We start from the raw sequence: 22620 nt of genomic DNA, 5'->3' as shown, positions 1-22620 counted from the left end.
AGAATGACCAGTTCACACTGGTATCAGACATGGGCCACAATAAAAAAATGAATTTGAACACCAAAAAAAAAAAAAAACAACAACAACAACAACAACAACAACAACAATAATAATAATAATAATAATAATAATAATAATAATCAGATCTAAGCAACAAATTGGGCACTAAGGCCTGCAGTGTGGACAGAGCCTGTGAGTCACACTGTTTGGAATGCTATTAAACATTCCAAGTAAACAACAGTTGATGCAATCTTTCTATTCATGAATCAAATTTGAAAAATGGAGAAATGGGATCTTTAGTATGTTGATGATATTCAATAGATTTAATAAATTTTATAAATAGAGAAAATAAATTTTCCTCACAATTCTCACAACACAAGTATTGTGGTATTACCAGCACACAACAACATTAAGAATTAAGTTATTAAGAATAATCAAATCCATGCAAAATACCACTGTGTCAAGTGTGTGCACAAAACACACCTAAATAACCTATCTTTCCCTTGTTCTATCAATTAAGTTCAAGCCCTAAAGCAATAGTAATGAAAACACCTCAGCACAATGATCATTTCCTGCACATGCAATGTTTCAAATATACCGAAAACAAAGTTTATGGCTACACAATGTTTTACATTTTCAAAATAGGACCCCTCTATTTTCCTCTTCCTTTCTTACCATCACTTTCAAAATGGGCAGCTCCTTCTGTTACTGCCTCTGTTGGTATACATTTTTCCCCTGAAAGAAAGACAGACAGCAATGTTTTCTTCACAGCTCCATCCAAATCATTAACCAAGTCTACTACTGAATCATACATCTGTAACAAATACTAAAATAACTTAATTTAGCCTAGGTCACAAATATGCTGTTTTTACTAGCTATTGTACTACGGCTTAGCCAAATACTCAGTTCTGATTGGCTGAAAGGTGTGCATTATTTCTACATATATATCCGGTCATTAAATAGAGCTGGAAAAATTTTCCAAATGTACCAAAATACCATTCCAAATTCATGTGTATCAATGGTCTGACTTGGTAAAAACAAACATGAGGAATGTGTCCAACAACTGCCAACGGAAACAGCTTGATTTCCATGAATGACAGTAGAGAGCAGCTATTCTAGTTATAGCTTGACTACATTTATAGTTTATCCTTCATTTTGAATAAAATACAGTAGTCAGCTGGGTAGCTATCCATCATAACAAACATAACAAGCTGTAAGATCATTTTGACCTTCAAACCAAAGCGATAATGTTAGGTAACATAAGTGATGGCAAAATTAGCATAAAGCTAACTTGCCATCTAACCCGATTAAGAGAGGGACTAGCAAGACGTATTTGTGGCTAATTGATACAGGGTTTGGTATATTTGCTGGAATACTTAAGTAACATTGCAATAATGTGCATATTTTGAAAGGAGCCACACCACCATGCACCCTGATCCTGCCGAATGGCTGAAACTAAGCAAGCGTGGGCTTGTTCAGTACTTGGATGGGAGACCAGCTGGGAAAGGTAAGCTGCTGCTGGAAGTGGTGTTGGTGGGTCAGCAGGGAGCTGTCCCACCAACACCACTTTATACGGTCAAATAAACCCCAGTGCAGTGACAGGGACACTGGATCCATGGATAAAATGATTTTTGTGTCAAAAAATATCTAAATATGTGAATTCTACTTGTTTTATGTGATACATTTATTTTGTAAATTTATGTAAATAAACAGTGGAGTAGAACAGTAATTCTCCTATTCCCATGCCACAAAGTGCATCATGGCCCAGCTTCTATAATGCATTATTTTTTTTTATGTAAGCGCTTGTGTTGTTTGTTTTTAATTAAGATTTTTTTAAATTCTAATTTATTTTAACAACATTATTATGTAATGTCTTTCTATGTCTATGTAAAGCGCTTTGAGTTGCCTTGTGCATGAAATGTGCTATACAAATAACTTGACTTGACTTACACTTACAAAAAAACTTACAAAAAAAAACCAATATGTTAATTTATGTGATCCTTCTGTTATTGTGTGGTATAACTGTTTTCATCATACAAATATTCCATGTGTGCTTTTTCAGAAACAAGAAAAGTAATTTTGATCTATAAAGGCACAACATATCTCACATTTGCACAAAGCTCCTGCTTATTTGATTGCATTTTATCATTTTGTCTATTTTATCAATTTGTCAATATGTATTCTATAGGCAGGCATATTAAAATGTATATTTATGTTGATTATTTCCCATTCCTCATACACATTTTAGGTTTCATCATTGGGTATTTATTGTAGTGTCCCATTAAATTCTAAATTAAAAAAAAGTAAAAAAGACAAAATCCTTTGGAAGCAAGAAAAACACCATACAGTAACACTGTCCTAAATTAAAAAGGACCCTCCATCATAAGTTCAAATCCTTCAAAATAGCTTCCCAACCTGATCCTTCCTCTGCCCAGAAATCAGTCGTACCATAATATTCTGCAACCACAGGAACTAAGCCGCACTTTCCAGCAATGAAGGCATGTGTAGCATCCAGTGATACAGCATCTACTTCATCTCTCTGTGAACACATAGATCAAAGCTTACTACACATTTTAATAGGAACCGCTCAATCCACTATTATATGCCTAAATTAAGCCATTTCACACATCACAGCACTGAACTGAATATTGAGTCCTCAACCTGTAACGAGTGGTAGTGATCTTGGTTCAACTTCTAGTATGAGTTAGAAAGCCTAGACATTACTCATAGAAATAGAAATATGACAACCCAAGCTAAATACAGATTACCTGATTTATTATATACTAAATACTATGGTGGTATGACCTTGTGTACACAGACATATCTGATGAATAAGACCACTATTGTCATCTCGAGGCAGTTGAATGTGTGTCAACATGTGGACTATGAAATAAGATGGGTTTTTTTAAAATATATATCTGGGACACTGATACAATGCTCTTTGGGCAGTGCCAAGGTTGGGTCACTGATAATTGAATTTCTTGAAAATGGCCTGGTCTGGGTCTCATATTATCCATTAGTTGGGCAATGGCCCAGCCTAGTTTTTGATGTTCTGAGACGCGAGCCAAATACCAAACCTAAGAAATTAAAGGTCTGTTTTTGAGTCCTGAACAGGACTGGTCCTTTATGCCTTATCTGCCTGCATTTTTTTCTTGTCTTGTGTTTTCCCTAAATACATTTTTCTCTCACAAGCTTACCAATTTTTGGGTCCTTTTCTGTATTAGATTTACATCATTCAAAAAAATCTGCCACCACACAGCTACAAGCTATATGTACAAGGTCATCATCATCGGCGATCACTCGGGGTCAAGTATGACTGTCCTCCTTCAGGGTCCTTGCGGGTCTTCAGGTGGGCGGAGAGGCCGATCCTGGAACCCCATATTTTGGTGCAGTGTGGGCAGGGGTGAGTGGTAGTAGTTGTGTGTGTAGTTGGGGCCTTTTTGGTGGAAGCTCTCTCCTTTCTGAGTCTGCGCTTGTTCTGTGCAGCACAGCGGAGGTCGTTGTCATAGAGTGCAGCTCCTTTACAGATTATATTTCTTCAGGTCTCCCTGTTGGTTGCTGTGTCCCCCCAGGTGTTAAGGTCTGTGGCACTTTTTGATGTTTGCTTTGATGTTATCCTTGTACCTTTTCTTCTGACCTCCTGGGGCATGCCGTCCTACAAGAAGCTGGGATTATAGGACTTGTTTTGGCAGGCGCGATTCAGGCATACGGATAACATGGCCAGTCAATCTGAGCTTGTGTTGGGCGATGGTGGCAGTGATGGTGGGGATGTTGGCCTCGGTTCAAGGTACAATGATACATGTACAACAATGTATTTTGAAAAAAAGCGAATTACTAATTACAACATAACAGTATATCTAAAAGCTGGCTTACCTTGATCATCTTGATGCAGTTACTCATGGAGGAGGCCCTCACACACACCAGTGGGTCAGACTTGATACTGAGGGCCCACTGCTCACACTTCCTCTGCTCCGCCTCACTGATACAGCACCAGCGAATGACACTGTCTTCTAAGGAGCTCCCTGCATTCATACGCATGCACATGCACATACACAGACGCATGCACAAACCCATTAATGCACGCACACACACACACACACACAAACACACACACATACACACACAATTAGCTCATTAAACTACAGACTGCCAGACAGTTTTCCCTGTTATCAAACTTGAAAACTTGAAAGTGGCAACATATAATAAAATATATTATATTATATTATATTATATTATATTATATTATATTATATTATATTATACTATATTATATTATATTATATTATAGCTAAATAATATATTATATTATATGGCAGGGGGATACCAGGTTTTGGCCAATACATATTGATATTTGCTGATGTTCATGATTCCATTGACCCCATAGCATCAAGGATCCAATAATGTCTTTTTCAACATAAGCATCCTTCTTCCAATGCCACTGGAGTGCATGGCCAAAATTATCATGGTCTCATCTGACCATAACACCTGGCTCCAGTTCTTTCAATGTGAAAATTGATTGGAACCAGGTGTTATTTGACTGCAAATTGATCTTTCAGCAAAGGCAATGATCCCAACCATACTTCAAAATCAACCAATAAATGGTAAACGTCCAAACTAATCACAAAATGTTTTATAATGCTATATTAGCATCCAGTCTCGAACTTCATTGAAAATGTGTGGTTGGAATTGAAGAGAGCAAGCAAGCATAGACTGGATCTTGAACGATTCTGTAAGGAACAATGGTTTAAAAAAATCCCTCCCAATATGTTCACAATTTTCATAAAACACTAGAGAAGATCCAGAAGCTTTATTCTAGTGAAACTAGGGTGCACAAAGTACTAAAACCAGGTATGTCAATAATTTATATTTTTCAAAATAAAAGTACCAGTTGTTAAAAGAGTTCTTGAGCAGTATTACTATAGACTTTTTTATACTGAAATAATATAATTTCTCCATATGTCTGAGCATAAAATATATTTCATTAGCTGTGTTACTTAGTTTATCAAGAGTATAAATAATGTGGATATAACTGAATATGGTTGCTATATTGTGTTTAGCGCTGTGGCGGCTGAGTCCAAGCAGAGCGTAAATAATCAGTACCTTCATGTCCAAGCCCTTTCAGAAGAGCCACATAGTCCAGCCCTAGGACCTGACTGATGTCACTGTCAGGGAGAATAGCCAACTTCTCTGTCTTATCTCGGAACAGCAGATCACTGGAGCCATAAGAGTGAGACTCAAAAAGTTGGAAACGCTGCCTATCACGCCCTCGGCGACCAAATGCCATCTGAGTCAGGCCAACATATAGAGACACAAAAAGAGACAGGCACAGAACTAAATATGTGGATAAGTATGAAGAGTGTCACTGGCAGTATTACCTTTTTTGGGGGAGGGAGATTACCTGTGCTACCTGCAGGAACTTTCGAGCTATCTTGCGGTAGTTGACACGTGTCACAACCGCTCCTCCAGGCCCTCGTCCCAGATTACATCTCTGGAACTCACTAAGATTGGCATGTGACCCATCTGTGCAGAGAAGCCTGTAGTCCTCCCTCTCCCACTCTGAGAAGAAGATCCAGAGGGATGTTGAGGTGAGGAGAGGCATGACAATTTTTCTTAGGGGGTAAGGAAACCAATAAGAGTGTGCATCATCATTCATTTAAGCAGTGCCTAGGAGTGTACTCAGAAAATTGTTTACCTTTTCTGAAATGTACATAGTGTGAACTTTCTTGTAAGGATAATTTTACTTTTACCTATATTTACACATACTCAATGCCTCTAATCCTCTGTGCCTATTCTGATTGGCCACTTCAGGCATTCAGTGGTCAGATATATCTGTATAATGACCGCTGCCATGGATTTAACCAAGAACTGTTAATATCACTCAGCAGAAAGAAGTGCCACAGCTGTCAATTTGACTGTTGTTGTTTAAGAAAATCAATAAATCTGCTGTTATACACACTTGTGTTGCCTAGTAAATCTAATCATTATTATTGTATGACCTATGGTAGCTATACAGTATATTTAAGTCAGATTTACAATGACCAAGCAAAAACTGGCCTGTGTTAGCGATGTTACAAGAGGTATGAGGTTAAATCAGATGCCAGGGAAAAATGTAGATGACACTGACAATGTCAAGAGAGTGACAGTGAGCCAGAAATACAAAAGCAGAGCAACAAAACAAAAAAATAGTTGTCTTTCAGGTATCAATAAAGCGGTATTAGTACAGCTGTTCCAGTTAGTGTTTTGCCATCAGGAGAGAGTCCATTATTAGATTTTATACAAATATGTATTACGGAGAGTCCATTAACTTACTAGCGTTACATTGCCTTGTATCTTACTCCAGTACCCCATTAGCCAATACTCTCCAATAGGCAAGCATGCTGTGAGACCACTGTGACCGAAAACCCAACTGAATCTTAATTATAACTGGGTAACGTGAGTAGCGATGAACTTCGACTAACATAAAGCTAACGTTAGTTTGCATTTTCACCGAATTGAGAGGGACAAGAAAATCACTGTCTGCACTGAGTGACCGAACCATTTTAAAAAGCAAGACAGAGGTAGATAATTTGACTGAGTAATGGCTATTTTCTAAAATAATGTAATGACAAAAATAACCAAAATTAGTGCTAATTGTATAACAATTTTTTTTTGAATAATTGTTTCCAGGGAATCATTAATTAACAACCAAAGGTTTTTGGTTAACAATGGTCCAACCAGAACTATCAACCAGAGTTTTTCTTGACAACACTACAATGATATTGGGAAAGGGCCACGGAAGAATATTTCAATTTCAGCTGATTCAGTAGAAAAAAATCAATAAAGATAAAAGAAACTAATATTTAATCATTGTTGGTAACCATTGTATAAGGCAATTAGCAGTGTAATAAGCAAGATAGTCCACTCCAAAGTGGTGAGCTATCAAGAAATAATGATCTTTGCGGTTCTTTGCCTCCATGGCAGGCATTATTTCCCAATAGCAGACCGCCTCATTGAGGATTATCCTTATACTTAAATTGCAAATATCCTCACCTTCAATACTGTCAAGGGCAATATGGTCCACAAATGCAACTTCCCCTTTGCCAGTCTTGAGGCACCTATAAGGAGAAGAAGTGTGTGAGTGAGAGTGAGAGTGTGTGTGAGAGAGAGAGAGATTACTCATGGAACAAATTGTTTCCCCAAAGGTATACTTCATTCCCAAAATGTGAATATCCGTTCTACTTACTAGTTTGGGCTATTTCAGCCACTCCCACTCCCAACAGGTGCATGACATCAAGCAAAGAGCCATGCAATCTCCTCTGTCAAACATTGGAAGTAGAATGGTTTGTACTGAAGAGCTCAGTGATTTTCAATGTGGCACTGTCATAGGATGCCACCTTTCCAACAAGTCCGTTCATCAAATTTCTGCTCTGCTAGAGCTACCCTATTGAACTGTAAAGCTGGCAGTATACTCAGTAAGAAGAAAGAACTTCAGGATTGAGAACAACCGGTGAACATGTCCACGAACACTGTTGTCGTTATACTTGGTGAGAACACCGCACCATTTAAAGTCACTCCACGCCGCTGGGGCGTGAATAATTATGAATAATTAAGAGGCAGCTATTAACTGGGGCTGGAATCTCGCCCAGGCTTCCGTCTCGCTGCTACGCCATGGATGTATAAAGAGAAGGGCTACGCGAGATCACAATACAAAACAAAAAGTTTAAAGTGTTTAAAGTGGCTTTAGTTTATCTAGCTATGCAAAAGAAGAAAAAGGGCGAAGGAGATGGTACGTTCGCCCTCTAAATCAGAGTAGGACGGAGAATGCAGAGTTTTGTCTGTACATTTGGCAAATGCGGAGTTTAGACAAGGGGGTCCACTTCTCGTCTACTTCTCTTATTTCCGAATGTGTGCTAGGCGTTTTGATGACTTGCTGAAATGAGTAGCCCCATTCATCAAACATGTGGGAACTCACATCTGTACTGAGAGATGGTAAATGGTAAATGGACTGCATTTATATAGCGCTTTTATCCAAAGCGCTTTACAATTGATGCATCTCATTGGCCAGAGCAGTTAGGGGTTAGGTGCCTTGCTCAAGGACACTTCGACACGCCCAGGGCGGGGTTTGAACCAGCAACCCTACGACTGCCAGACAATCGGTCTTACCTCCTGAGCTATGTCGCCCCCGAAGAGAGACTGGCGTTGACTCTCCGTACATTAGCATGTGAAGTCTGCCCTCTGAACTCTCAACCGTGACGTAACCAACCATATGATACTTGGACCAATAACTGAGAGGGGGAGGTCGGAGAACAAGAAAGAAGTTCTCCAAAAGTTCTCCCTGGAGGCCGTTGCACACTGCACCGTACGAACACACAACACCGCGTCTTTTTGTTCTTCAGTTGTTCTCATTGCTTTGTTTTGCTCAAAAAGTTCTACTTCTTACTTTAGCGCTGTTATTGTCAAATGGAAAGATACAAAAAGGACGAACAATAGCTCAGCCGTGAAGTGGTGGCCGCACAAGCTCACGGAGCGGGACCGCCGAGTGCTGAAGCGTGTAGCAATCATCTGTCATCAGTTGCAGCACTTAGTTCCAAATTACCTCTGGAAACAACATCAGCACAAGAACTGTTCATCAAGAACTTCATGAAATGGGTTTTCATGGCCGAGCAGCCGTACATATGCAGTGAAAACACGTTCTCTGGAGTGATGAATCATGCCTCACTATCTGGCAGTTTCACAAACGAATCTGGTGGAATGCACAGTTCCAACTGTACTGGCCCAAATAGTGCCAGCTGTAAAGTTTGGTAGAGGAGGAATAATGGTCTGGGGCTGTTTTTCATGATTTGGGCTAGGCTCCTTGGTTCCAGTGAAGGGAAATCTTAATGCTACAGCATACAATGGCATTCTAGAGTATTGTGCACTAACAACATTTTGGAAACAGTTTGGGGAAGGCCCTTTTCTGTTTCAGCATGACAATGCCCTCGTGCACAAAGCAAGGCTCATAAAAAAATGGTTTGCAGAGTTTGGTGGGGAAGAACTTGAATGGCCTGCACAGAGACCTGACCTCTACCCCATCAAACACCTTTGGGATGATTGAAAAGCCAAACGTGAGACAGACTTTATGTCCAACATCAGTGCCCAACCTCACTAATGTTCTTATGGCTAAATAGAAGCGAATCCCAACAGCCATGTTCCAAAATCTACTAGAACGCCTTCCCAGAAGAGTGGAGGCTGTTACAGCAGCAAAGGGGTGTCCAACTCCATATTTTTGCCCATGGTTCTGGAAAGAGATGTTCAACAAGTACTTATGGGTGTGATGTTCAACTTTTGGAAATGTAGTCTATGTATTTACCAATTATGAACATACATAATTTCCCTTTCTTCATTTTATAACAACTGGTTAATCCAACGTGAATTATTTACTGAATCTTGGGTCAGCATGGGACAGTGTACTTTGATTAGTAAACTTTCACGAGTTATGGTATCCACAAAAATCAGTATTAAAAGGTGAGACACACCAAAACAAAAGCTTTTCTCTTCTTTAAAAATTTCTCTTTATTCTTTATTTAGTATAAACAGAGAAGTACAAAAAAACACCCGACATTTCTCCTGAAACCTTTTTCAGGAGTGTTCTAGTCAGAATCACATACCTGTAATTATACAACACTGTGATTGGTTAATTGTTATGATGTATTATAACCACCAATGACAGCAGACGGAGAATGTACTAGGGGTGGAGGGAGAAGCCACTATTTGTATTTGTTTGCCCAAAAAAATTATTTGTATTTGCATTCTGTTTTTTTGTGGGTGTGGTGTAAACTGGAAGTGGTGAAGTTTAACAAGAAAGCGATACAAAATGCCAATAATTTACAATATATGCCAATAATCACTGGCACTGCTATTGTTGAGATATTAAAGCATTAAAGTCATGGTTTTACAATGACATTAATAATAATCCAGTTTAAGAACAGATCATGTGCTTTTTAAAACTGTATTTAACAAACAATGACAAATATTACATTAAAATATAGCTGCAAGCAACGATGAGGGGGCCAAGCAGTCCAGCAGGGCAGTCGCCATGGAAACTTGATTGGATCATGTTAAAAGCGTGGCTGTAAGCACTGATAGCAAGTTTTATGTCAATTCACCAAAGATTGGATGTAATTGAGATATGAACTCACGTCCTGTTTGGGTCGTTTGCCTTTGATTTGGCTGTAACGGATGAATGTTTTTGAAAATCTAAAATGCATCAGAGAACAGAGGGTTGGTCTGAAGATGATCTGTGCCAAGTTTGGTGAAGATTGTTGGTGTTGAAATGTCTACTTGAGGGAGAAGGACTTGGGCAATTCCATGAGGGACGTGGAGGCAATCGAAGAGCGCTTCATCAGTACTGGTGAAGCTGACGTGTCCGTCAACACTGAGGGGCTGATTGTTTATGCAGCGAACGAACAGGGTGGGCCAGGTTTGGAAGCGCAGGACTATGCAGAGGGATTAGACGAATTATTCTTAGAGGATGAACTGAACTGAGGATGGCCTGAACTACTTGTTTTTGTAATTATTGTTTTCTTTCATGTGTTTTCAGGTTTCATGTGTTGATGTTAATTTTCCACTTGTTCATGTTTTCTCAGTCTAGTTCTGATTTTCTTGTTAGTGTTTAAAAGTATTTGCTGTTAGACTGATTCAATTTGTAACGTCTCCATTTCACATCGCCTTTTTGTGTTGTTTTATTTCTGTCTGTGTGCATTTTCTCCGATAAAGTCCACCTTTTGTGTTATTCTTGTACTGATGTGTAAGCCAGCAGTTATTTTCTGGAAGGAGAAAAAGAAATTCATTGGTAATTGGTATTTCATTAGTATTTCAGTGCAACTGTCTGCTCTTGGTAGAGCAATGGTCTATGTTGCAGTAATGAGGGAGCAATTGAGTACTAATGTTTTCACATAGATTGCTTATTCTTATCGTGCCTTTTTGCCATACACTTACACTCCATGTTTAGTGAATACTGACTATGTACCTGAGCATGTCATGGGGAGGCATTATAACAAAGGACACTAGTCTGGTTTTATGGACTCGTAGATGTTGCTGGTATGCCTTCGCGTTGGTTTTGAGAACTCACTGCCTGGTGTGATAGTGGAAAAGGGGGTGAAAGGGGAGAATTAATAGTCTCTCTACAGAGGGAAAGAATGCAATAGGCACCACATTTTTTTCCACATCCTCAGGAAGGAGTCCTGAATCCATATACCAAGTTTGGTATCAAAACATTAAAGTGTTGCTGAGATATGCCCTCACTTCCTGTTTGGCGGCTTCACCGCCGATTTTTATTGGCTGTACTGAACAAATGATTTCGAAAATCAATAATTCATCTGTTCATTTGTGAGGCTTGGTCCAAAGATCATCTGTGCCAAATTTGGTGACGATTGGGCAAACTTTGTGGCCTGTGAAAAATTTTTAAACCTTTCGATAAAATCCAATATGGCGGCTGCATCAATTAGTTTGACATGAAAAGTTGCCATGTCTCGGCCTTGGGACCTCTCACGGTATCACCAGACAAGAGAATTGGTTTTTTTAAAGCAAACACATCACCAGTTATTAGCCAAAACGCATTTTTGCTTATTGCAGCGCCTCCCAGTGGTCAAATGACAGAAAATATTTTGTTCGTCCTCAAAATGGGGTACTGAGTCTATGTACCAAATTTGGTGTGGATACATCAAAGCGTTGCTGAAATATGAGCTCACTTTCTGTTTGGCGACTTCACCGCCAATTTCAATTGGCTGTGATGGACGAATGCTTTCGAAAATCAAAAATCCATCTGATAACTTTTGTGAGGCTTGGTCTGAACATCATCTGTGCCAAATTTGGTGAAGATTAGACAATTTGTGGCCTGTGAAAAATCCAATATGGTGGAAAATCCAATATGGCAGAAATTGATGTCAATGGGTGCGTTGAACTCGGCTTCATCCAAGGAATCTAACGGTACCTCATTCTTTTAAATTGGGCATACGGCTCAAAACTTACATGCATAAACGTACCTCCAACGTTGACCCGTTGGTGGAGCTAGAGCGCTCGAGGTGGAGACATGAATCTTGGTGAAAAGATTCATGGGACTGTCCCCAATCAGTGTGTCAAATTTCAAAACTTTTTACAGTACGGTTCTAGGGGCTAACATAGACACCCTAGCCAGAAGAAAAAGATGATGATGCATAATAAGAAAAGGTAGATACACAATGGGTGCCCTATGCAGCTTCGCTGCTTGGCCCCCAAAAACACAATGGATGCCCTACGCAGCTTCGCTGCTTGGCCCCCAATTACATTACAGGCATTTAGCAGCTTATACAGAGCGACTTACACAACTTTTTATATAGCATTTACATTGCATCCATTTATACAGCTGGATATATACTGAAGCAATGCAGGTTAACCTCTTAGCGCAAAGCCCCTAGTGGTCGGAACGCTGGCGTGCCGAGATTACTAAACTCAGACATTCGGTGCTACTGCAACCAAAGTATGAGTTAAAAATAGAGGCGAATATGGAGTTTCGCAGTGCCACCATTGTCGCTCTGGTCGTTCATTTAACACGCACCCCCTCCCTGCAGTCTCATCTAGAAAACACCCCCCACCCTTGACATAATGGACAATATTGTCTATCTTGGCATTCATAAAAAACCTTTCACCACTAAAAAATCGTATTCCGTCATAGCAACAAGATAAACCCGACAATAGCCCTAAGATATGCCTACACAGCAGTGAAAACGCTGCTCACTGAATAACGAAATAAACGAGAAAAAGTGTTTAAAAATGATACCATGTCATTCTACAGTCAATATCTGGGACTAAATATTGAATAAATATACAACCTTACCATTGGTTTTACGCATAGAGATGTCCCTTTTGAGACTGAGTGGTCATATATTGCCTTGGACAATCCGTTTGGGAAATATACGGGCATGTGTGATGCCTGGGTACCTTCCAAAATAGCTGTGCATAATACCTGTTGTTTACGGCGTCTTCGCCCTTTTTAGTAGAGTCTGGCTTGATTGACAATTCATTTATTCAGTAGGTGAGAGTATAAGCTTTCTAACGATGTATAACATGTCTAATTTTGCTTTTGGAATAGCGTTTTATAGGTCAGCGTAACCGGAAATTTTCTTATCGTCGCATTCAATTACGCATACACGTGGTAGAAGTAAAACAAAGATGCTGCTAACGAAACCTTGTCAACGATTTTTCGAAATTTCTTGGAAAATACTATTATTATTGAGGACTTCTGAACATAGCTAAGCCATATGTTTGCTGATAGACCTAGCTGACATCGTTTTCTGGTGTAAGACAGGAGCGGATAGAACTATATAATTGATTTCCTGTCTCTGTCTCCATCTACTGAAAACAGATAAGATTTCATCATTGCTATGTAAGTATACTGCTCAAAATACTTCGGTTATATACGTTATTTTTGAAATTGAGTGTCATAGGTTTACGTAGGTTAGTGGTATTATATAATGCGGATATTTCACACTGTAATGTAAGCGTTAGTTAGTAGTGTAATAGTTTTTGTGAAGCATGCAACTGTGATGACGTGAGAGTTGGAGCATTGCCAAAACGTGGTGGACGGTTGAGAATTGTTTTCATGTCATCGTCCCATCCCCATACAAGAAAACATACGAGAGTACAAAGTATAGAAATACATACAAGAGTTAATTACACATTTAGGTACTGTACCGCATTGTGTGACAATATTTTTGCATTATTTTTTAACCTGATAGCAATGTTCCATCTTAAAAATTCATAAGGGGCTCATTTATATGATTTATAATGGACAAAAAAATGTATTTAATTTTTGAGAGATTTTGGATATGTTTCTGGACCCCTAGGTATTTTAGACCACTATACTGACTGAAAGCTTGTAATTCCGACTTGAAAATGATGCAACAGTGATTTTCTTGAGTCAAAACAGTTTATTTGTAGTGAAATACGTGAATATGTTGTGATTCACAGCAATGCATAATTTAGACATTTTGGATAGATTTGGAGACGCTGGTTACACTGCTTAGTTTTTGCTTCATACATCTATAGTAGTTCTACATATCCACCCTTAGATTTTCTGAACTTGTGGTCAAGAAGTTCTTGATCCAGCACATGTATATGTTAACCTGTTGTATATATGCAATCTCTCAGTATTTCATTGCAAACTAAAAAAGTGCAAATTCATTTTTGATTTTTTGTCTAGACAATTGCATTTGTGGCTCTTTATTTCTCCCAATATTATGAATATTAACTAATCTGCGTTAGTATTGTAAATTGTACAAATGTCTTGCTTCAGCCATTTTTCAAGTCTCTTTGATGTTCACATCTGGAGTTATAAATCTTTAAATGGGGTACCCCCTAGATGGGCAAGGATTGGCAAGATTTGGCATGTGCGCTAAGGGGTTAAGTACTTTGCTCAGGGGTACAACGGCAGTGTTTTACCCGGGACAAATAGACAAATCAAGTTTCAAACATAGGCAAAAAAAATGTGTGTTTAAAATAAAAATAAATAGTTTCCTTTGAATTGCATAGTATGAACTGCATGAACCCCAACACCACCCCTACCTGGGGGACACTTAATTCAGTAATAAAATGAAAAAATGCCTTTGTAATTCAAAAAAATTGTTCCTCTTTTTCATTACGAAATATTGTATGCTATGAAATAAAACATTACAGGTTAACATGTTTTGTTTATTTTTGTTTGTTAATACTTTTTATCTGCTCTTTGTTGAAGGTCCACTTTACCTGTATGTTTGATTTGCATAAGTTTGGATACATTAAAAAATAAATAAATAAATAAAGCAAAAAGCTTCCCTGGGTGAAATGCATCTTACTATTATGCTCCTGCACATGAGCTGTGAGCAGTGTAGAGCAATGGGGAGACACAATATCCCCTGCTATACTGAAAAGGTGAAAAGTCATATGCGTGTATATAGTATGAATCATTTAGTTATTATTCGCATGCCAGATCACAGGGAGTGATAATTAAGATGCCAAAAAAAGAAAGAAAACTATTTTCAAACTACAGTATACAAACTCTTGTGACAAGGGGTCACATACAATAGCCTAGCTGCGGCTTGTATTCCATACTCCAGCACTTAAGTTTGTATACCCTAGCTTAAAAATACATTTTTCTTAATATAGTAGGCTTGTTCTGTTTCTCTTTTTGAGTTATTATTAGTACGTATTATTAGTATTAGTAGCAATAATGAATGCAAGAAGAGAATGGTGTTTCTCGTACATGTTCCGTTGGTTGAAATAGCATCACATGCAAATTATTATGGACAATTTTTTCCTGTGTCTTGCAATTGGCTGCTAAATATCTATTTAGCAGCCAATTGGATGGATTAGATCAGTGGTGTCAAACTCGTTGCCATGGAGGGCCGTGTGTATGCAGGTTTTCATTCCAGCCTCAGATCTTGATTATATAATTAGTTAAATTATTTGCTGAATTAGGGATGCAGGTTTGTGCACAATGGTGACCCGACGTCTATGGTGACCCGCATTGTCTAAATAAAAATTTTCTTATATTCTGTGCTTCAATGCAGTTAAACGCATATGGCTGAATGAGTAATTGGACTCAATTAAGGCAGCATTAATTGGTTGGAATGAAAACCTGCATACACACGGCCCTCCATGGCAACGAGTTTGACACCACTGGATTAGATGAAAATGGAAAATCGTGAGAAGAGAGGAAACACAAATAACTTAATTCTTGGTTTGTGTTGCTTGAGGGTACAGAAGATCATTTAAAAAGTGAGCGACTGTGATCATTCTTTCTGAGGGAAACCTTAAAAAGTAACAAACCTTTGGTGCTGTACAAGCATGAGGTATGCCCCCAATCGTGTGACCCAGTGACACACCTGGCATCCTAAAATGTATTCATGTCTGCATGTGTTCCTGAATTGAATGTCTGTGGATTTGTGCAAACATGCATTAGCATGTCAACTGACCTCAGTGCTCCCTGGCTGTTGTAGAAGGGCTCGTTGTGGGAGGTCTCACAGTGAAAGTTACGCTGACGAATGTAGGACTTCTGGCCCTGGCACAGAGTGCACAGGCTGGGAGCTATGGCTGCAGCCCCTGGGATACAGCTGGCACTGAAAAAAGGCACTGACCGCTGCCAAGGAGGCACAGAGAAGACAGTCAATCACCCCATCACCTCTGTCTGTCGAATGGTTAGACATAACAAAAGGTTAAGGTTCCTATTTGCTACTTTAAAGGCTGCACATGCAACACTGCAACCTTAAATACCTAATGTAAGTATCTGAAATATGCATTTTTCTCATTACAGTAATTATTCCTTAAAGATTGTTACCTATATACTGCATGTATTTTGGTTGTGATAAAGCTAAAGTAGCTCAAATTAAACATAAGACATTTTACAATCACTCTTGGCCATGTTGGCTATGCGTTATCAACCTGACTGACTTTGTGGAATTTAACCACTTTAAAATGAACCATGTCCCATGTCCCCCTTAGCTCTCTCCTGCTCAACCTGCTCCCTTTTTTCTTTCCCCACTGATTCCCCCTCTGCTCCATCATGCACTTACCCTGGGTGAGAGGCTGCTCTTCTGCCCAGGACAGGTAGTTGCGGGAGAGCAGAAACCCAAGAGGCAGACTCCAACCCGCAGTCCACCGGACCCCAGTGTGACAGCTGCGATGGCCTTGTAGTGAGCGCACATCTAAACTGCCGTTCTTCACCACAGCCACCGCAAGCACACAGCCACCTTTAGTTGAAACAGGTGCAGGGGAAGGGAGTGAACAGACTATGGCGATGTTCTCCACACCTAGAACAATCAACTACAGTCATAAATCCAGCAAAATGCACACCTGAAGTTTAAATCATATTGAATTATTATTGTAAACAAAATCAATGTTGGAAAATGAGGTAACACCCTCCCCCACCCACATAATCCATCTAATAACAACCCTGTTGGGCAGCTGTCCACTTCTCCACAAACTTCACCAGGAATATTTCCATTTGAAAAACTTAACCCCTAACCTGTAGGAGCCCTACCTGCAGTCGCAATATCAGCAGTTCTGTGTAAGGGGCTGGGTTGTGAGACTTGGCTTTTTCTGCCAAACTAAATTGCCATGAGGGCATGAAGATACAACTGGCATGTCAGGTTTTCTTTTGTTTTTCTTTTTTTGCCTTTCCCCCAAAATCATGTCATCTCAATAATAACATGCATTTTAAATTCAATTCATATGAAATTGTGTTTGCATTCTTTAGTGACTGAACTAATCCTGCTGGCAGTTTTGTCTTGTTTTTTTACTTTTTTCAGAAAGAGTTTTTGAAGGATTTAGAGATCTTGCCTTTTATTGCAGCCATGAAACATCATGGATTTGGCATCTTTGGATTACATCACATTGGCTTGGGACTTATGATGACTGATGAAATATGACTAATGGCCCTGGGAACATGGCCGGCCCCATGGGGGGGTGTGAGGGGGCAACGCCCCCTCAGTCAAGATGAATGTGAAAAAGGATTTTAATTAAATTTTAAAAAACATTTTTAAAAATAAATTTTAAAAAATCACAACACCCAAGTGCGTTGGCTTTTTAGTGATAATATTACAATAGCAATATTTTAGTTAAGGGCAGTCTGTTACGCAAAGCCACTTTTTTGATTGGTTGTTGCTGAGGAGGTTCCACTCATCAAATAGAAGACTGCAGCTCTATTGAGTAAAGGTAGGGTGAAATATTTTCCCACGCTTTTGAGGGCTAAATAATTGGCCGTAGTTAGTTGGTTATTTCATTATTTGTATTGTTATTGTTTGTGTCACCGGTATAGGCTGTTCTAACCTAGCGTATTATTATGCATCTGTTAATTAATGGGTCGCAATGAGCGTTATATTAGTAGGCTAAAGCAGGCACAATAAATTACTTTGTGGCGGTGTCATTGTAACTTGTCTCACGGTAAAACTGCTGAATTGGTGTATCTAAGACGTATCATTTATATTTGTGGTGGGGGCTACTCCAGCCATTAAAAGACATAGCCTATCGAAGAGCCGGGTGTTTAAAGATGTATTATGCTTTTTATTTTATGTAGCCTAGTAATATAATTTCATATTAAGATTATTTAATACTCTGCCATCTCTAAGTAGCTCACAAATAGTTTTAGTTGGTTGTAGTAGCAACATAGGTCTGCATATGTTTTTCTAGCTGGGAACACTTTGCGTTACGTCATCGCTCCCTCTTCAGTACTCGGCTGGCGCCGGGCCTGCCTGGGAACCATGACTGGGAACTAATGTGACATAAGTGTAGAATGAGAGAGCACTTGTCTCTTTATGTTCATCTTCAGACCTGCCCTTACAGTTACACCCAATCCAAACTACAGAAGATACAAAAAATAACTGCTAAATGAAATAAATTATAGCAAGGAAAAGCTTAAGTTAAGTAATTTCATTAACTTTGATGTAAAGTTTTTTAGAAATTAAAGTGCATTTCATAGAAACAAAAAAATAGTTGTAGAGGCTGTAACTTGCAAGTAAGAACAATAATATTCTAGGAACCCAGCTGTTTTTTGGAGAATATATAGTATGTACAGTCAGGGCTGCTTTGTGTTGATTTGTGAATAAAATATTATATAATTGGCTTGGAATGTTTAAAGCTAAATTGTGTAATATGTCTGTCAAAGGAAGCCAAACCACCATGTTACACTGCTAAAATACAAGCTAATGCCACAACACAGTTTGTTCTGACATATTTTTTTTTTTTTTTAATCTGATTCTTTCAAGATTATAATAATTGCAAGGGAAACACAAATGGTCATTTTCGGCTTCGGAATGAGCCTTGTTGTTACAATTTAGACTATTCACAAATCAACCATTGCCATTTTTGGTTAAGTAATCTATATAAGACCTGATATCTACATCTAATTCACAGTGCATATGCACACTTGAGTGGAGCCTGAGGATTGTATTTCCTTTCCTGACCTTGTTGTACCTTACATCACTGTAGATCTCCTTTGCAACAGCAGTGAGGCCAAACTGGCTATGACGGCAGTGTACACTTCCCCTGCATTCAGTGTTATTGCAATCAGCACGGTTTGCCTAAGGAAAAAATAAAAATGCACCTTTACTAGATTGTTTACACTGATCTGAAAAACAACAGGCTACATATCCTTCATATTCTTTTTAGAAATATGCATCTTTCTATCTATCTTTACAATAGTGAACAGATTGAACTCCCAACACTTTACTACTTTCAATACTGAATATTTTTTAATGCCCCATATAATTTTTCTCCCAATTTGGAATAGCCCAATGTTCATCAGCCCCCTGGCCCCCATCCTTACATGAAGCCTGTGGACAATGACATTTCTTCTTTTAGAAATCCAGTGATCTCTTTATTTCTACCTTGTTACATTGTGGTTCACCAAATAATGACTCCAGGTGTTCTCTGTTTTATATTAACCTGGCTAATATATCAAGACAACATGGGAATTTCTAAAATCATATGAACATATATCACAAACCATTCAATGACATAAAGCAAATTAAAATATACAGGCATCCAAGTAGTTTTTTGCATTTCTGACAGTTGAGAAATAATGTCGATTAAATACTTTATTTTATTTTAAGTGAATATATACTAAGATCATTTATGTCACCAAATGTGTAGGTTTTCATTCCTTTTATTACACCATATTTTGTTTTTGTATTTGGCAGGTATTCCTACACAATGGCTCATTTTAAAAACAGCTTTAATCCCCTATTCCTTTATTTAATCTCTCCCTAATAGAATGTACAATACTATCCCCACACCCTCTATGCAACATCTTCCATCAATTTATAAGAGTTCAAACTAGCAGATGCCTCCTCTGAAACAATACAGCCACATCATTGCGGGGCCACAGGGACATCACTGCTGGGAAATATGTGTTTTAGCGGTTGATCCCCTAAAGCTGAATTTAATCATTAGTGGCTTTGATCCAATGATAACCACTTATTCCCATTCCTCTCCTCCTGTGCAGTGTTGCTATGGGATGTGAGCTGACCCGAATCTTGTTAATGCAGTCTGCCGTACTGTAGGCCTGGATGCACGAGAGTCTTGCAAAGGCTGATACTGCAGCAGGAGGCAGCACGGTCACCAGGGCCTTGGCCAGCTCTGCGCACTTCCTCTGCTCCGGCTCAGACACCGTGCACCACCGAGTCTTCTTACCTGAACATAGCATCGTGTTACACCATCAGAGCAGCGCACAAGTAAAACATATTCAGTATTTTACCAGTACACATGTGAGCATTAGTACAACACCTTCAGTATCTTACCTGTACAGTGCAGTGCATTAGTACAGCGCCTTCCACACTTTTACTTGTACCTTGCAGTGCATTAGACTACCGTGCACTTCTTGCACAACAGCAATGTGGCTGTACACCATCTTCCAATCTTACACATAGCAGTGCATTAGTACATCATCTTTCCCACTATAACCTGGAAATAGTTGCGCATTAGTACACCACCTTGTACTCCTTTCTGGGAAATGCAGTTTATTCATCAAATAATCTGCAGATTATGTATGTTGAGTTTCTTTGCTTGCATCCCTATGAGCCTGTCCTCTCTTTAAATCCCCCATAGCTACTTCATGACCTGTCTTATGCCTCCCCAATAAATCCTGAACCAACCCTCTCCACAGTTGAATGGTTACGCCCCTGAGCCACCCCTCTCAGTGGTGAATGGTCAGGCCTGCATTTAGTTACAAAACTCTTGCAGAGCACAGTGTTCTGAACAACATTGCCCCTACATACCAACAGACTCATCTCTTCCAACACCCCTGCCAACTCCCTGCATTCCTCGACAGCCAGACATCTGACTGCTCTCAATGGTTAGACATGCTCCCATTCGTTGCTAGTCCCTCACACGTGTCTTGCCATCTTTAGCCAACAAAACAGACACACAGGAGAGAGGACTGAACATCCAGAACAATGTACCATACAAAACACGGCATGCATGAAAGAGAGAAAACAGAAAAAAGAAAAAAATATATTAATAAAATTAAACTACACTAATCACTAAACGCTAATAATAATAAAGTAAATAAGAAACATTATTCAGATGGATTTGTTATAGAACATGGAATATGGTGCTGTGTGGTGAAAGCTCCTACTCTACTGTGCGTGCGTGCGTGCGTGTGTGTGTGTGTGTGTGTGTGTGCGTGCGTGTGTGTGGTAAGAAAGAGTTGATTTTGCATGTAGCCTATATATGTGTGTGTGTGTATGAGTATGTGTGTGAGCACAAATTCTGTGGTAGATTTGAATAATTGAGTAATGGAACCCAGGTTTCATCAAAAAGAGCAGTTTGATTTTGGAGAGATGCAGTTATTATTTTCCATTGATAGGTGGTCTGTGAGTATGTTTTTCCATTGTGTCATGTTTAATTAATTCCTTGTTTTCCAGTTTAAGAGGATAGTTTTCTTGGTGATTGTTAAAATGATGAGGACAGGTTTGGTCCTCCTAACAGTGGGGTTGAAACAGTGACAGAGAGTAGAATGCTACAGCTCAAAAGAAGGGACATTCTGTTTTTGACTGCCAGAAAATTTGAGTGGATGGGCATAGCTACCTGTATATTTAAAAAAACTGGCAGTAGAGGTGCCAAAAAGAAATTCCGACGAAGAACAGGGAAATACTGTACAACAGGGCAACACATATAAACTGTAGAAATATTTGAATTACCAAACATACAGCACAGCATGTAATATTATGATTAAATGTTTTTCTCCACCAGTGAAATCTTACTCAATTAACTGCAACTGAATATATCTTTTAAAAGACAGGGGTGCAGATAATCAGGGTAATAATTCCAAAAATTGTAAATTAAAGATCACTTGCAATAAAAATAGAAAAATAGTTAAATTACTCAAACACATTCCTATTTTAATGCCTTTATTAACCCCTTTGTGCAGATGCCAAATCTGACCAATTCTTGCCCATTTAGGGGGTCCCTTAATTAAAGCTTTATTACTCCGGGTGTGAGCAGACTACCCTGGTGTCCCTTAGTATCTCCAAATCTATCCAAAATATTTAAATTGTGCATTGCTGTAAATCATAACATTATCATATATTTCACAACAAATAAACTATTTAGACTCAACTTTGCATCATTTTCAAGCGAGAATCTTTTCATTAGTATAAGGATCTAAGATTTAAGAGTCAAAACCCCTATCCAAAACTTCTCCAAAAATGAATAAAATGCTTTTTGCCCATTACAGAGCATATAAATTTGCCCCTTTATGATGGTTTAAGATGAAACATTGATATCACATTGACAACTAATGCAAAACCATTGTGACACTGTAGTACACATCTAAATATGTAATAATTCACAATTGTACATTTTTCTGTACTCTACAGTATGTAATCTTTTGTTGCATGGGAGTGGGATGACATATTACTATTATGATCACTCAAATGGAAATTTTACATCAATCTAACACATATCAACACACAGTAAATTTGAATGAGTATTTCCCATGGCATTTCCATTCCATAATAACAGCTAAGGTCCATACTATCAGCTGCTGAGCATTATTAGCAAAGGCTAGCAGTTGTCTCTGACGACCAACGCAAATAAAAAGCAATATCAAAAATATGACACAACATAAATATTTGAAATGTTAAAAGCAGT

At 38.7% G+C, this 22620-nt stretch overlaps 1 protein-coding gene across 2 annotated transcripts in view; it reads right to left on the bottom strand.

Moving 5' to 3' along the window:
* Nucleotides 1–22620, bottom strand: part of zgc:172271 (uncharacterized protein LOC100000381 homolog) — a 52282-nt gene that overhangs the window by 16914 nt on the left and 12748 nt on the right. The window contains exons 2-12 of one of the 2 annotated variants that reach the window (XM_035436078.1): nt 19997–20160; nt 18948–19049; nt 16924; nt 16539–16721; nt 15948–16104; nt 7030–7094; nt 5399–5556; nt 5101–5284; nt 3874–4022; nt 2449–2539; nt 676–735 (exon numbers count right to left, since the gene is read on the bottom strand). In XM_035436078.1, coding sequence (XP_035291969.1) covers nt 676–735; nt 2449–2539; nt 3874–4022; nt 5101–5284; nt 5399–5556; nt 7030–7094; nt 15948–16104; nt 16539–16721; nt 16924; nt 18948–19049; nt 19997–20160 — 1314 coding nt within the window. Of the gene's footprint in view, nt 1–675; nt 736–2448; nt 2540–3873; nt 4023–5100; nt 5285–5398; nt 5557–7029; nt 7095–15947; nt 16112–16538; nt 16723–16923; nt 16925–18947; nt 19051–19996; nt 20161–22620 lie in introns of those variants that run through there. The other variant, XM_035436077.1, reaches the window with a different exon arrangement.

The sequence above is a fragment of the Anguilla anguilla genome, chromosome 10, assembly GCF_013347855.1.
Source record: "Anguilla anguilla isolate fAngAng1 chromosome 10, fAngAng1.pri, whole genome shotgun sequence".
Taxonomy (NCBI): domain Eukaryota; kingdom Metazoa; phylum Chordata; class Actinopteri; order Anguilliformes; family Anguillidae; genus Anguilla; species Anguilla anguilla.
The sequence above is the reverse complement of the archived record's forward strand: the minus strand, read 5'-3'. Positions and strand labels throughout refer to the sequence as shown.